Source organism: Dryas octopetala, chromosome 9 (genome assembly GCF_963921425.1).
Source record: "Dryas octopetala chromosome 9, drDryOcto1.1, whole genome shotgun sequence".
Classification (NCBI taxonomy): Eukaryota; Viridiplantae; Streptophyta; class Magnoliopsida; order Rosales; family Rosaceae; genus Dryas; species Dryas octopetala.
The window spans coordinates 11,237,290-11,252,618 of record NC_141374.1 but is presented as its reverse complement, the minus strand read 5'-3'; the positions used below and the strand labels follow the sequence as shown (position 1 = coordinate 11,252,618).

Genomic DNA, 15,329 nt, shown 5'->3' with positions numbered 1-15,329 from the left:
TATGACAATTCTTTTTTCAGATAATATATATATTTAGGCTTTTCTTTTTGGGGATCAAGCTGAGCATTAATGACAATGGTCCTCCTATTTGTGCTAAGCAATTACTCAAATTAGAGAGAAAAGAAAAACAAGATGAGCTAATTAAGTAATGGGGTAGTTTTGGAATCTTGATCATGACAGAAGTGAAACCAAACAGAAGGATGGGTTTTGATAGTTGAGAGTGAATGTGGCCAGAAGAGCAAGCATGAATCTTGTTGTCGCTTTCCCCATCCAGCTCACATCTCTTGTTGGAGTTTTGACATGAACCTCCAAACAAACCCACATGAAATTATTAAATGAGTTCATTATTTCTAATTGGTGTCACAGAGAGACAGAGACACACACACACAAACAAAATATCAAACACTTGGAAAAGGCTTCAACTTCAAAACAAAGCCTATATCTTCTTGCACCTACAAAAGGGTCATTAACCATTTCACATTTTTCATTGTTCCTTGCCTTCTCTTTCTCTTTGGCCTCCAAAGTCCAAAACCCTTTTCTTTATCCCCAATTCCATTGAAGAAAATGAGAGAAATCCTACACATTCAAGCAGGCCAATGTGGGAACCAAATTGGAGGCAAGTTTTGGGAGGTTATGTGTGATGAGCATGGGATTGATCCCACTGGGAAATACGTTGGGAATTCCCACCTTCAGCTTGAGAGAGTGAATGTGTACTACAATGAAGCAAATGGGGGTCGCTATGTGCCCAGAGCAGTGCTGATGGACCTTGAGCCAGGGACCATGGACAGCTTAAGAACTGGTCCTTATGGGAACATATACAGACCTGACAACTTTGTATTTGGCCAGAATGGAGCAGGGAACAATTGGGCTAAAGGGCATTACACTGAAGGAGCTGAGTTGATTGATTCTGTTCTTGATGTGGTTCGTAAAGAGGCAGAGAATTGTGATTGTTTACAAGGTATTGATCCTATTCTCTTTTTTTTCTTCTCTCTTTTTGCCCAATCAATGTGTTCATGGCTTTCTGGGAAAATTGGACCTTAAAGAAAAGGTTTCCTAGAAATTGTGTTAGATTCAAAATGGGATGAAAGTTAACTAGTGCTCTCAGTGCTGGTTGGCATTTTTGTGTGTTTCCTGCCAAAAAGCAAGCAAACAAATAAACAAAAGATGTAAAAGCCAACAAGGTTGGCTATTTGCATTTGGCTCTGAACTTTTCAAAGCAGATGTGACACCACTTATATATATGTATATCCAACTTTAGTTCCATGCCTTTAATTAAGCCTATGATAATACCCAAATTAACCTTTTATAATAATGAAAATTAAAACACCATGACTTTCATTCTGTTTCTTTACAAATTTGTATTTTTAGGACATATTCATTGAGATCCAATGGAACTCATGGAACAACTTCCATTTCTTACTTTTTAATACATTAGATGAGATCGACCACCTGGGTTAACTCTAAAGGGGTACCAAAATCTTCCCTTTTATGAATTCAATTAATGGAGTGTTTTTGTTGCAGGGTTCCAGATTTGCCATTCACTGGGGGGTGGAACAGGGTCTGGAATGGGGACCCTACTGATATCAAAGATCAGGGAAGAGTACCCTGATCGGATGATGATGACTTTCTCAGTGTTCCCCTCACCAAAGGTCTCTGACACTGTGGTTGAACCCTACAATGCCACCCTCTCTGTGCACCAACTTGTGGAAAATGCAGATGAGTGCATGGTCCTTGACAATGAAGCCCTCTATGACATCTGCTTCCGAACTCTCAAGCTCACAAACCCAAGTTGTAAGTAATTTTCACTCGTATATATATGCATGTTACATTTCATTGAATTCAAGGATTTAGTCATCTGTAGCTTCCTACTAAGACATGCATTTGCATATATATGGGCCATATGTCACATTTAGTGTAATAATATGCGTATGTTTGTTTTATTAGATATTCTGATATGTTATGTTGTCACACTATCTAAATTATGTATTCCTTTAATTTGTATAGTTTAAACTGAGAATCTGATCGACAGCATAACATGTCGAATTTTAAGACAATTACATTACCATTAATTAATTAGTTATTTGCAGCTTCCTATACTAAAACTTGCATTTGCATATATATACTTGTTACAGTTGGTGATCTGAACCATTTGATCTCCACAACCATGAGTGGAGTAACATGCTGCCTCCGCTTCCCGGGGCAGCTAAACTCCGACCTCCGAAAACTGGCCGTGAATCTCATCCCCTTTCCCCGCCTCCACTTCTTCATGGTTGGTTTTGCACCCTTGACCTCCCGGGGCTCCCAATACTACCGCGCCCTCACCATCCCAGAACTCACCCAACAAATGTGGGACGCCAAGAACATGATGTGCGCCGCCGACCCCCGCCACGGCCGCTACCTTACGGCCTCGGCCGTGTTCAGGGGCAAGATGAGCACAAAAGAAGTAGATGAACAAATGATCAACATACAGAACAAGAACTCCTCATTCTTTGTGGAGTGGATTCCCAACAATGTGAAGTCAAGTGTTTGTGACATCCCACCAACTGGGTTGGCCATGTCTTCCACATTCATGGGGAATTCGACTTCGATTCAAGAGATGTTTAGGCGTGTGTCTGAGCAGTTTACAGTCATGTTTAGGAGGAAGGCTTTCTTGCATTGGTACACAGGTGAAGGGATGGATGAGATGGAGTTCACTGAGGCTGAGAGTAACATGAATGACTTGGTTTCTGAGTACCAGCAGTACCAAGATGCTGTGGCACAGGATGAGGAAGAGTTTGATGATGAGGAAGAGGAGGAGAATTGAGGACAGAAATTTTCAATTTTGGGTTGGCAAGAAAATTCAAAGATATGCTATTGGGTTGCTGGGGCTTATGATCAATTATGCTATTGTGCTTGATTTGTTGTTGTTGTTGTTGTTGTTGTTGTTAATAAAGGGGGTTATTTGCCACTATTTATAGTGCTTTGTGATCTCATCATCATCATCATCTTGTGAATATGTGATTGTTGTAATTTATGTAATTTTAAGTGTAATTTGTTATTGTAATTATATCATAATGTTCATTTGTGATGATGAGTGTACGTACTTAAGTTCTATGTTCATATTTCATAATAATAAATTCGCGTATAAACGTATGCATTGAACATAAGAATGCGGTGTTGTTTAAAAAGCAAATATATTATACACATGTTTTAATCATTCACGTATTATTTAATATAAAAAATTATAAATTAAAACTTAAAAAAACAAAGTTAACTTTTAGAATTTTTTAAAAATATTACAATATGGCTGGATTTTTTACCGTATTTTTTAGAAAAATATACCAAATAATACATATACATTCTTTTTCCTTCCCTTAGTAGTATTGCTAATTATGGGTCATATATATTTTAAAAAAAAGTATATTTCTTATGGCAATTATAATTTGAGAGGCATGTTAATTTTGTACCTAAGTATTGAAATGGATTCCAAGGAAGGAATAAAGCAAATGGGATTTTGTAGGATTCTGCATGTGATACAAATTACAATGTTCCTTGGAAGCTTAAGAAAATAGACATTTATAAATCTTGTAAAATGGCTAAGAACAACAATTGGGTCCATAGCTCAGTGGTATAGCATTTGACTGCAGATCAAGAGGTCACCGGTTCGAACCCGGTTGGGCCCTTTTTCTCTTTGGTTTGAATTTTACTTTTTTCTTCCTTCGCACTTCGCAGTCATTCAAACAATATGAGCGGCTCTGATTAAGTTCAGGTGTATACTAACAACACTATCAACGGTCCCCATACGACAATTCGAAACCTATATAGATCACTCTAGGCTGTTAAAAAAGTAAAAAACTAGTCTCTCTGTCTGGGCTTGTAATTTATTGATTTTTGCGTGAGTTCTTAGAAGAGCTAGCTGATGAATATTGTTTTTTTGGGTTTTTTCCCCAGATTGTTGTGTATTGCTGTTGAATTTATGATGAGAATAAATTTTCGAAACTTCATACATACTCGAAGCAATTTTTTTCTTACTAGATAGTTTATGTTATTTTGTCAAATTGTGAATTAAGATAGTTAGTTACGTAACTTACGTGAAATAATATAAGAATATATCATTATAATTCATAATCTTATAACATAGAGGAAATTACAGATTTAGTCTAGTTATTTTATACCTAGTTCAATTTTGGTTTAAAATCTTTTTAAGTTCTGTTTTGGTCCACTAATTGTTTTACTTGTTTAATAAAGTTTCAGATTTGTTTTCTCAAATTTGGTCTGCCTTTTACTCTATCAAATCTCACCCAAATTCAGCAAACATATACTTGTTTTAAAGCTATGCATTTCTTCTTTTCAACCATATAAAGATCATTCAAATTGGAGTTCTAAAACTCAAGATAATTGACCCCAAAATAGGGTACCCGAAACTGCCAATTTTTCAAACTTCACCCAATCTCAATTCTCTTAGATTCTAATACTCCAAATTTGTTTTTATGACTAAGAAATGATGAAATATAACTTATACTTCAATTATAATTGAAGAAAACACAACCCAAAAGATTTAAAGTTACAAATTTGGACCTTTATTGAACAAATGAAATAATTAGTGGACCAAAACAAAACTTTAAAAAGATTATGAACCAAAATTAAACTAGATATAAAATAAGTAAACCAAATCTGTAATTTCCTTTATAACATATTATGTTAGATATTTGATAAGATATTATCACTACCAACTTTTTCTACCCATGCCTTACTGTGTGCTAGATAGCAAATTTGATCAAAATTAAGACATGACGGATGACATTAAAAGAAATGTGGTCAATAAGTAAAAATTTTATATAACTAGTATATACATTTATTGGCTCTATCTCTCTTATCATATAACCATGAAAATAAAAGTGTATATACCCATAATAAGTAAATTTTTATTGTGGTCAACATGGTAGATGTAACAATAACAGCTTTGAGCAGGTCAGCCTCTTATATTACAAAATATTTTGACTCTAATCTTGGTGTTCAATGCAAATTTGGCAGAAGTGGTTATGAGTAAGAGTTCGCAAAACTCATTTTTAAGAACCCACCTAACAAAATTTTTTGGCTATGAGCTTGGTAACCCATGATTTTTTAAGAAGATAGGAACATCTCTAATAGATAATCCGAATGTTTAACATGGACCAACTGAAAAGAAGAAAAAAAAAGGTATAAAACCTGGACCATTGTTGTACCTGCAACATTATATCACTCACAATGTAATATACATCTGATTCCCACAATAAGCAACAAATTTTATTAAATGAGCAATATCACAGAAACAGCCGATTTCATGTCAACAGGAGTGACAATGACAAACGGCACTGTACATAAATTACAAACACGGCAATAGCATTTTTCTATTCACCCTTTTCAATGCAACATCAACAACAATTTGAACCCTTTACAAAAAGTATAATGTTTCATATGCATCATAATTATTTCCCAAGATTGTTGGTATTGGAAACAGGTCAGTGAACAACAATGAAGGGCAAATTTTTGTCATAAACAACAATGAAAGTGTCCCCTTAGCACCCACCAAAGAGACCAAACCAACCCACCCAATAATATTGCAAAAGAATGCTTCAAGATGACAACAAATGAACCAGTCATGCAAATAGAAGATAAAGATCACTCCGGTTTCAACTCTGTGGCCTACTTCAAGACTGATCAACCTTTGATCAAGTTGCCCAAAAATTGAGATCCCTGTGTTTCGTAGTCCCGTGCTCATCTTTCAGAAAAGAGCAGTTCAATAGAAGGGAAAGAGATTCATGTTTGACCTCACTGTTTAATTGTCAAGCATTTCCATTCTTTCTACTTTCAAGTACAGAACCCTCTTTGAGGGCTACTTGTGCCTCATCGTCCCTTCCAAGTGCAAAAAGAGCTGCAGCTTGCAAATATGATGCAAAGTGCCAAACAGGGGAAATCACTTGGGCTTGTGATGCATCATTCAAGGCTTCCTGTGGCATTTCACTCATGAGATAAGACAAACTACGACGTGCAAAAACTGTAGGGGAAACCATTGTTCCAACATCAATAAACTGCAAGTTAAATGAACAAACTGTCAGCTTGATGGCAGAAATGCTCCCTCTTAATCTGTTATAATATTTAAGGATCAACCTCCATGGTGGACCCATAAAACACACCGCAACCCACAGCAGAAAGAGCCAGACGATTGAGATTACAGTTCAAAGGTTGTGACTAACTTTTTTGAGGAAACATTTTACTATGCTAACAATTCTTTTTTCAAATTGAACAGGAGAAACCAATTTGAGAATGACTTATAAAAGAATAGTATTCAATTTCAGATTATTGCATCATATTTTCAATACCATACCATATAATTGTAAAGATAATATAAGTTGTATCAATTTTATCTACAGAAAGCAACCACATATCCTTTTCCTTATTGATTATCACTTCTTTGATATTCATAAAATTTTATATGAACTTTATCTGGTAATGTGAAGAATTTTTTGGTGAAATTGCTCTGTAAGAATTGATTGCCAAATCTAGACATCTACTTGGAAAGGTATGGAATTTGAGGGAAGCAAACCAAATCTGACCTGGGTGTAGCACTCAATTGCAGCTCTGGAATCTTTATGACGGAAAGCTACATCACCCTTTTTCTTTGAGTTCAATGTCTCCTGCATCTGGTTTGTCCACATCTGGAATGAAAGCTGAAAGCTAGAAAAGAAATAATTAGCATACCGTATCTATGCCACATGAAACAGGTTGTGGCATAGTACAAATATTGACATAAACCGAAAAAAAGAAACTCTAATATAGTTGATTACGAATAGAACCATCAAAAAGCAAAATGGATTATGGTATAATAAGAGAATTTAGCTATTCCATAAATATGATATATCAGAAACGAACCTCAGTTGCGGCACCTTCATCGTCCTTATATCCAATGTTTTCTAAGATCTCATGTATTGCTGTCAAATCCATTCTCACACAAGCTTCACCAAGTGGTGATAGATTAGGCAAAGCTGCTGCACCATGTGGTATACCCATCAATACATGAGAAGGAACCTGCAGAACAATTTACTTAAAGCTCATTCTACATGGCAAAGTACTATATTAATATTCAATAGAAAGCTCAACCAATGACCCTTTATGATTTACTATTGAGGACGCCCAAACAAATAAAATGCATAAATAATAGAATATGTATAGCCCTTCTGCCATGATAACATATCCCACAAGAACATTCTTCAAGGCCTACTAAATGGTAAACCCCAGGTAACGTATATATTATGTTCATAACTGAAGCTTCAAAAAAAATTTCATAAATATGGCTATACTTTCTTTGCTTAAAAGTTCTGAAAAGTACCACTGTCTCTGACAAGAAGAGATGTAAAAATAATAAAAAATCTCAAAATTTGATATGTACAACCCCTTTGAAAGTAAAGACCAACCAAGATGAATAATACGTATGACAAGTTAATAACGAAAAAATCTCATAAAAAAAGTTAATAAAGAAAGAACAACCTCAGTGTCCTTCTGAAGAGGAATCAAAGCAGCAACTAATGACTTTGGATTAGGACGCTCTCGGGGTTCATATTGCAAACATCGTGAAGCTAAACGTACCAACTCAGTTCCCTCGTCATTTGAAAATTGCCCTTCCAAGCAAGAATCTGTTAGCATCTGAAGATTCCTGTCCCGAATAAGATCGAGTGCCTAAAACATTGTGCAACTGAACATTAGATGTGCGGTTACATTGAATTCAAAACTGAAAGCTCAAATGAGATCAAAATCACTAAAAGAACTCCTATGACCAGAGTCATGTGTTTTTCAAGTGAAGGAACGCTGAAAGCCCTCAACCTTCACAAGAGTTCAATGAGCAGAATAACGGAAAACAACATTCAATGAACTACTCATGAATATATTTTTGAGGTTGAAGATTTATGCAATACTAAATACCTGTGGACTACTACCGTGATCGTGGTTACCACTAATGAAAGTCCCAATATCGTACAGGTACTAGTACAACATTAATAGTTTCCTAGTATACTCTTAGGGAAAATATAGTAGGTGGCGGATTTATTAATTGGCTATGCCAAGTTATAGACCAGCCTAGCCCAAAGAAAAAAAAAGAAGTAAATTTTGTAGCCCACAAGTCCCGTCCCAGCCCATCCCAGCCCACCTCCCATTCCCTGGCCTCCCACCCCTAAAATTCCCAGCCCACCCCAATTTAGAATCCTGGCTCCATCACTGACTCTAGTGGTGCATTAATTTCTCATATTGAAAGAATCTTATTGCAAAAGAGACTTACATGGCTTGGAGGAATATGTTTTCCACTGAGAAGGTCGAGCAAAAGGGTGCCAAAGCTATATGTTACACTTTCTGCCGTAACTCTACCTACAGAGAAGATGAGAGATATGGTATTCAGAACATAAAGTAACCAATGAGCATCTACAAGAATATGAGATTGGAATTAGATTGAACAAATACACTTCTCGGATACATAAAATAACCAATTTAATGCAACTATATTAGAAATAAAGGGAGGGAAAAAAAAAAGAACAAGCAAGTAAACAGAACATCACAGCAGGCAAATATTACATTTCATGTTGACTATCAGTGTCTAGATGGTAATGCGGGTTAAATTGCCAAGCTGGAATTTAATCAATAACCCAATTATATTTATTAATGAATAAATATCGGCATGTTCATCTTGAAGCCAGGAAATTTTACTTTTTGAACATGCATACCTGTCCTCAGATACTCGGGAGGAGTAAATGCCAGGTTTGTACTGTAGCTTTTCCCATCTCTACTGTTTTTCATCATACCGAAGCATGAAAGTCTAGGGTTGCCATCCTGAGGTTTAGTAAGAGCAATTCATGTCATACTCAAACTACAAAAGAGAGAAATAAAAAATGTATAATATTATAAATTTGAAGATAAGGGAAAATTGAGAGATACTCACATCATCAAAGACAATTCTATAAGCATTTAAATCATGATAAAGTGCACGCCCCTTACTGGTACAATATTCAAGAGCCTGTGCAAGATATAAAGCCACCCGTAACCGCATTGCCCATTTCATGGGTTGTGATTCCCCTGAGGAAATACATAATTAAACTCGATACTAAAGATTTTATCTTGTGTTAACTAAAAAGTTTTTTTAAACAAAAGATGGAGGGGGGAGGGGAGGGGGAGGGGGTTAGCAGGTAAGCATAACTAGATAACAGATGTCAAAGATAAAGAAAAATAGATACATAAATTCTTCAACAGAAATGGAAATTGGACTTGAAGGTGGAAACGCCAGAAAAGGTCCAAAAATAGAAATTATCATCATAATGATGAGTAGTTAATGTCAGACAAAAACTAAAAGCATAATAAAAAAAATAACAAAAACTGTTGAGTCTAACGAACTTACAATGAAATAAATGCTTTGCCAATGTATCATTGGGCATAAATTCAGCGACAAGTAACCTCTCGTCACCTTCACAGCAACAACCAAGTAAATTTGCCAATCGGATGTTCCGGAGCTGCCCAACAGCCTTTGCTTCTTCCTAAAATTGTAAAAGGTGAGCGTCACAGACAAAAACTATAAACTTTATAATTCAAGGGAAAAATACTACATTAATGAATGTAGATATGTAGAGTGTAGACATTGCATAAAATGCAAGGAATTCATCAAGCCAGAAAAGAGAAGGCTTACATAACATGCATAATATGTGACAAAGTTCACAATAAATTGGTCGGTCAAACGGCCACATTAGTCCTTGGATTATATGCATCAACAGACCAGATATATTGACTTATTGAGTCACATCATGAGATGCAAACATCATTGAACTAAATTCAGTGGGCACCCAATTCCAAAACATGCTCCCAAAATTGAACCTCTCATAAGTAAACCCTATGACAGAGTCCTTTTTTGGGGAAAAAAATTACGATCATCAATAGTATTGGTAATTGTATAACAATTTTTTGTAGTGGAAAGGTCAACCAGCAATTACATACTCTTCAAAGAATTAGAAAACTGTATTGAAGTTACTCAGAAATCAGCACTATCAAGAACCTCATCAATCAGCTAAAAACATCTCTAGCCGTCATCATAAATTATAAGTGAGTTCAATTGCCAACAAAGAACATGAACATGGCAAAATCTGTGAATGCAGATCATAAAAGAGATCTTTTGAGATGAGACATAGTAACATCAGAATACTCGAGAGTTAGCACATACTTACCAAAAATTGCCGGGAATCAGGCCAAGCTGATCTATTGAATCTCTTCACGGCGATCCGTCTTTGATTCTCAAGCTTCCCTTTGTAAACCACATTTGGGGCCTTTTCCCCATGCTCAGAAACTATATTCTCCATGGAAAATCCTGATGTTGCCGTCCTAAGTTGTTCAATTGTGTATTCATTAAATGCAGGCAAATCAAGTTCATTCTTCTCCTCGTTTTCTACAAAAGAACAGAAAACTACGATATTACAATAACTCTTAAATAGCAATGATGAGAAATGAAAGCTACACTTCATAAGTTCACTTACCCACACTCTGTGTCTCAGGAACTGGTCCATTAATTTCTGAACCCCAACAACACACAGCGAGCTTGGAACACTCACAGCCCATCCCAATCCCAGAATTTGACAGCAAACACTAGCTAGTCGTGAAGCTTCAAATTTTACCAAAGTTTGTACTACTCAAAATCTCCATCCACCTTCAATGCCAACCCAATTACGTTTCACTGAGCAACACCTGCCAAAGACTCATTACTCAGAATCTACAATTATATGGAAGACTCGAAATACCCATGTCAAAATCCAACTCATTTTCTCAACATCTGAAACTAAATTCAATTATTCTGCCAATAAGAAAAAGAAAAACACAAAACTTTCGTTCTTTTTGTGACCAAACAGCTTCTTTCAAATGTTCCTTTCCAGAAAGCAAAAGATGCAATCAGGATCAAAATATTTAAATTTCAAAGATTGAAGTCAAGGGACACTTTAGTCCTAGCACTGATGCTCAACACGGTTACACAGATAAACAAAGTAAAATAAGCATCATCACTGAAGCAAAGCAATGCATCACTGAATATTCAGCATTTCAGCTAAAGAAACCATACCTCTCCAACGATTCCAATCTGGGTCAACTGACTATGATCCGAACTTAGCTAAATTGAGTCCACACGCTACCAACTCAGCCAAAACCCAGCTCTCTGAAACACCAGAAAGCTCCTCCCTTTTAGCACCAAACACACTGACCCACAAACCAAAACCACGCAAAAACAAAGACCCTTTAACTCAAATCAAAGATCATCGAAGGCAAAGCACAGTCTGGAACTGAAAATACATAAAACTCGAAAATGAAATAAAAATATATATTTTTAAAAAATGAAAATTCGAGAAGAGCTCTGTGAACCTGAATGAATGACCCAAGCAAAAGCAAAATCTTCGTCCTCGATTCGGTCAAAGGCAAGGAAAGCAAGGAAGTTTTTTTTTTTCTCGTTTATTTTATTTTTACTTATTTTTTGGTGTTTAATTTAGAAATATAAATAATAAAATGTATTCAGACAGTGAGACGTTGAGAGACTTTGAATCAGAACTCGTCTTCTTCGTCGTCTTCGTCGTCTTCGTCGTCGTTTCAGTGTTGCTCTTTCTCTTCGAATGAGAAAAATTCATGAGAGAGAGGCTTTGAGATTTAGATGAGAATTCTATATAATAAAATAAAATAAAAAATTTAATTTTTACGTTTTTTTAATTATTTATTTTGTATCGGTGTGTTGGTGTAAGCGTATGGGATTAGTCCTACATTTCCCTATTTCCACCGACATGACCCCATTTTTCTGATTTTCCACACCGAAGTCCCCATAAGGCCATAATCAATTGCTCAACCATCCCCCCCTAAAAGACAAGCCCAACAAAAGAAATGTATATCTACAAATCCCTTTGAACGATGTATATTTTATTTGAAGGGTAAACTACATTTTTTGTTCTTGTATTTTGATTCGAAAACACATTTGATTCTCGTGGTTTTCCCAATTTAGTCCTTGTGTTTTATATTTTTTTACTATCTTGAGATATTATGCATCTAATATGAAAAATTTTCTCCAATCAAAATTAATAACTTGTTTAAACTAACAAATTTTATTAAAAAATGATTAAAAATCATATATGTAACTTTGAATTTTTTATTTTCAAACACGAATTTTAAAAAAAAAATCACAAACTTAAAATTCAAACCCTAAAAATTGTGTGAGCCTCAATTTCTTTAACAAATAAATACAAAAATAAAAATAAAAATTAGTTTTAAAAAGCCCATAAGATAGTCTTTCAATCCCCCAACAAAATTTGTCATTAATAGAAGTGGATAATTTACCCCAAAATTTAATATTTGAGTTTTGTTAAAATTGTCCTAAAATTACAAACAAAATAAAACACATGGACTAAATTGAGAAAATTAAACATGCAAGTGAAACGAGTGTTGACATGTGAAATAGGTACAGAGGGTTGAAACGAGTCAACCGACATCCATTACGTGAATATGAGTACATGTTGTGTCATATTCACCCGTTATTTTTACATATTGTGTTCATGTTCAGTGATTAATTTTACGCATTGTATTAGTGACCGATTATTTTTACGTATCGTGTTCGTGTTGACATTTTTTTTACTCATTAGCTTAACGAGATGTTCAAATTGAGCCATTTTTCACATGACACACCTGCAAAAACACAACATGTTATGAGATCCACAGCTGGGCACCGAAGTGGATGAATTTCCACTTACTATCCAATTTTTTTCTGCTAATGAATAAGCTAATATCTTTACTTTTTTAGGAGCTTATAGTTGTAATGTTTAGAGTATTTTCCCTATACACCCGTGAGTTGGAGAGAACGTGGAATCTCCCTATGGGATAATCAAAACTCTTGTCATCCAAATCATCTTAAAATAGTTTTGAAGGAATTAAAAAAAGACAATGTATGCCAGTTAAACTTTTGTTGTAAGTATATATGGAATATAAATGCCCTATGAGGCTATGACTGGATAACCAATAGTAAAAAATGTGAGAAAGTTAAAGTAAACTCATTGCGCCGAATCCCTTAACCATCAAATGTACATCAACAGTCATACGACCTCTAGTTTTGCGACATATGAAGACAATTTGTGCTTCCACTTTCAAACTGATTGAAAAGAAACAAACAACCTTTGTCATCTACACACTCCTCCTCCTCCCGACAACAATTCAAAGGGACGCACCTATCCTTCCTTTGGAGATCAATCATTGATTCTTCTAAATTAAAAGAAAAACGAAAAAGTTGATGTAGAATTCAAAATTTGTGATGGATAAAAAGATACATTTAATTCACATAACATTTTTTTTAGTAGAACAAAATTAGGAAGTTTAATGCATTTGATTAGGATAACACAAATAGTGATAAATGTAAGAAAATGAATTGATTTTAGTTTAGATTAGAGATTTGATTCTCTCTAATATAACCAAACAAATCGGTGAGTTTAAATGTAATAATCATTATGATAAATATAAGTTATGATATACAACGCAAATTAAATTTGTCTTAGGATCTCAAACAAAAATTTGTCTTAGAACCTTGAAACATTTAATTGATGGGTTGTTGATAGTTTAAATTAGAACAAGTTAATTACAAATTCAATGGGATAATTAGAGAATGCCTCTTAGTTAGTTATTTACTTTTTTCTTCTTAGTATACCTGGCTTGAGAAGAATATACCTCAATTGCAGTTTAGAATAATCAATTACCAATTATATATGAAAGGCTCATAAATAAAGACATATAACATTATTCATGAGAAGTGTTTCAAATATAAGTTATAAGCTATGTCACCGTGTGTTTGATGATGTGACCTGCATAGTAATTCAAAATGAGCAAGTGCGGCCATTTAAGACAGCTATCAGCATCATTCTTGTTTATAATTATTTTCCATAAATAGAAAAAGAAAACTAACTTATTCTAAATTTATAATCCAATCAAACTTAAAGAGAATATTATTAGAATGAGTCGGTTGCACTACGTGTGGAACATACGTCATGCTATTGCTCAAATCATTCAACAATTAAAACAAAATTATTAAATATTTGTGGCAATGAAAATTTCAATGTTAATGTTAAGAGATTTTTATATTTCGTGTACGGCAAGGTTGTAGCTTTTAAGTTTTGGGTTATAATTTTTAATAAATTAATTCAAAGAACAAAAAATTAAAGGTTTATAACTGAATATTCACCTAAAAAAAAAACTAAAAATTAAAGATTTCAATCTATTTGTGTGTGTGCGTCTAGAGACCGAAAAAAGCCTACCAAGTGCTAGGCAAGAATGCCGAGGGCTCCACATGCCCTCTACTTAAAAGCACCCTATAATTAATTTTTGTTGGCCATAGTCATATATTATGACTATGTAAATAGTTACCAACTATTAATTTAGTAATTTTTTCTGCAATAATTACTAAATATCAAGTTAATATTGTTGAAAACTTGAAACCATAAGCCGGTGAAGAGACCAATCAAATTAAATAGAGATCATGACTTTTTTCTTTATCAAAAGATATGTTGACCCTTGAAAAAAGGACAGAGAGAATTGAGCTACAAGTTTTTGCTTTGTTAACACCACCCTTGCCAATTGCCATCGACAAATTAAGTGAAAATCACTCTCTCTCTCTCTCTCTCTCTCTCTGCCATCGACAAATTAAGTGAAAATCACTCTCTCTCTCTCTCTCTCTCTCTCTCTCATAATAATTGGAACCCAAAAGTTTACACATAGAAACAGAGAGTTTTGGATTGAAGCTTTTCGTTTTCATATGGCTAGAACAGGCTAAAAGATGGCTGAAGCCCAGTCTTCCTATAGGAACTTGGGCCAGAAGCACAATGATGGCCTTGGGCTGGGTTGCAGCCCATTGGGTCAGGGCTTGGGCCGTAGGTGCTGTTTCCTTTTTGTTTTTAGGTTACCAATAAACATTGACAGAGGCTATTTCAACCATCTTTCGTTGCTGAGTCAACCACCCTAACATATTTTGAAATTTTTTTTTTCTAGTTTACCCTTTCTTGCAAAAAATTATGGAATCACTTAGACCTATTCGGCAGCATTCTACCGAAATATACTAAGGAGTTCGACAGATTACGGTCGAATATAATGACAATGTTCGGCATAATATTGTTGAATACCTTTCTCATTTTCATTCGGTGGTTAATTACTGAAAATTCCGCCAATATTCGGCAGTTAGATGTTGAATAACTACAAACATTTCAACAGGGAAGTGTCGAATGACCCGATGAATAAAATTGAAATTTTTTATTTTAAAGGTAAAATTGAAATTTAAAAATAGG

The 15,329-nt window shown here is 34.8% G+C and overlaps 2 protein-coding genes and 1 non-coding gene across 5 annotated transcripts; 2 read left to right on the top strand and 1 right to left on the bottom strand.

The window, feature by feature from the left end:
- Positions 1-377: 377 nt before the first annotated feature.
- On the top strand, positions 378-3,070 carry LOC147274029 (tubulin beta-7 chain). The gene is made up of 3 exons (XM_086228519.1): positions 378-958; positions 1,522-1,791; positions 2,133-3,070. Exons 1-3 carry the CDS (start codon positions 565-567, stop codon positions 2,801-2,803), a joined length of 1,335 nt encoding a protein of 444 aa, XP_086084645.1. The 5' UTR covers positions 378-564; the 3' UTR covers positions 2,804-3,070.
- Positions 3,071-3,590: 520 nt separating this feature from the next.
- On the top strand, positions 3,591-3,662 carry TRNAC-GCA (transfer RNA cysteine (anticodon GCA)). Its single transcript has one exon. It is a non-coding gene; the product is annotated as a tRNA-Cys (tRNA).
- Positions 3,663-5,243: 1,581 nt separating this feature from the next.
- On the bottom strand, positions 5,244-11,768 carry BSK7 (kinase with tetratricopeptide repeat domain-containing protein). Of its 3 annotated transcripts, none has more exons than XM_086256049.1 (12): positions 11,392-11,768; positions 11,096-11,312; positions 10,521-10,728; positions 10,215-10,432; positions 9,398-9,533; positions 8,945-9,078; positions 8,730-8,835; positions 8,291-8,376; positions 7,507-7,695; positions 6,892-7,047; positions 6,576-6,689; positions 5,244-6,050 (listed from the first exon to the last, which is right to left on the bottom strand). In XM_086256049.1, exons 3-12 carry the CDS (start codon positions 10,600-10,602, stop codon positions 5,805-5,807), a joined length of 1,467 nt encoding a protein of 488 aa, XP_086112175.1. In that variant the 5' UTR covers positions 10,603-10,728; positions 11,096-11,312; positions 11,392-11,768; the 3' UTR covers positions 5,244-5,804. The 3 variants fall into 3 exon arrangements, with proteins under 3 accessions (XP_086112175.1, XP_086112174.1, XP_086112176.1); XM_086256048.1 differs by having other exon boundaries at positions 11,096-11,229; XM_086256050.1 differs by having other exon boundaries at positions 11,096-11,188.
- Between the last annotated feature and the right edge of the window lie 3,561 nt (positions 11,769-15,329).

Coding starts and splice junctions, on each gene's coding strand:
- BSK7 (XM_086256049.1), bottom strand. CDS start 10,602: ATGGGCTGTGAGTGTTCCAAGCTCGCTGTGTGTTGTTGGGGTTCAGAA. Junction 8,836..8,944: donor ATAGAATTGTCTTTGATGAT/GTGAGTATCTCT, acceptor ACTAAACCTCAG/GATGGCAACCCTAGACTTTC. Junction 6,051..6,575: donor CAATTGAGTGCTACACCCAG/GTCAGATTTGGT, acceptor TTTAACTTGCAG/TTTATTGATGTTGGAACAAT.
- LOC147274029 (XM_086228519.1), top strand. CDS start 565: ATGAGAGAAATCCTACACATTCAAGCAGGCCAATGTGGGAACCAAATT. Junction 959..1,521: donor GAATTGTGATTGTTTACAAG/GTATTGATCCTA, acceptor TTTTTGTTGCAG/GGTTCCAGATTTGCCATTCA. Junction 1,792..2,132: donor CAAGCTCACAAACCCAAGTT/GTAAGTAATTTT, acceptor TACTTGTTACAG/TTGGTGATCTGAACCATTTG.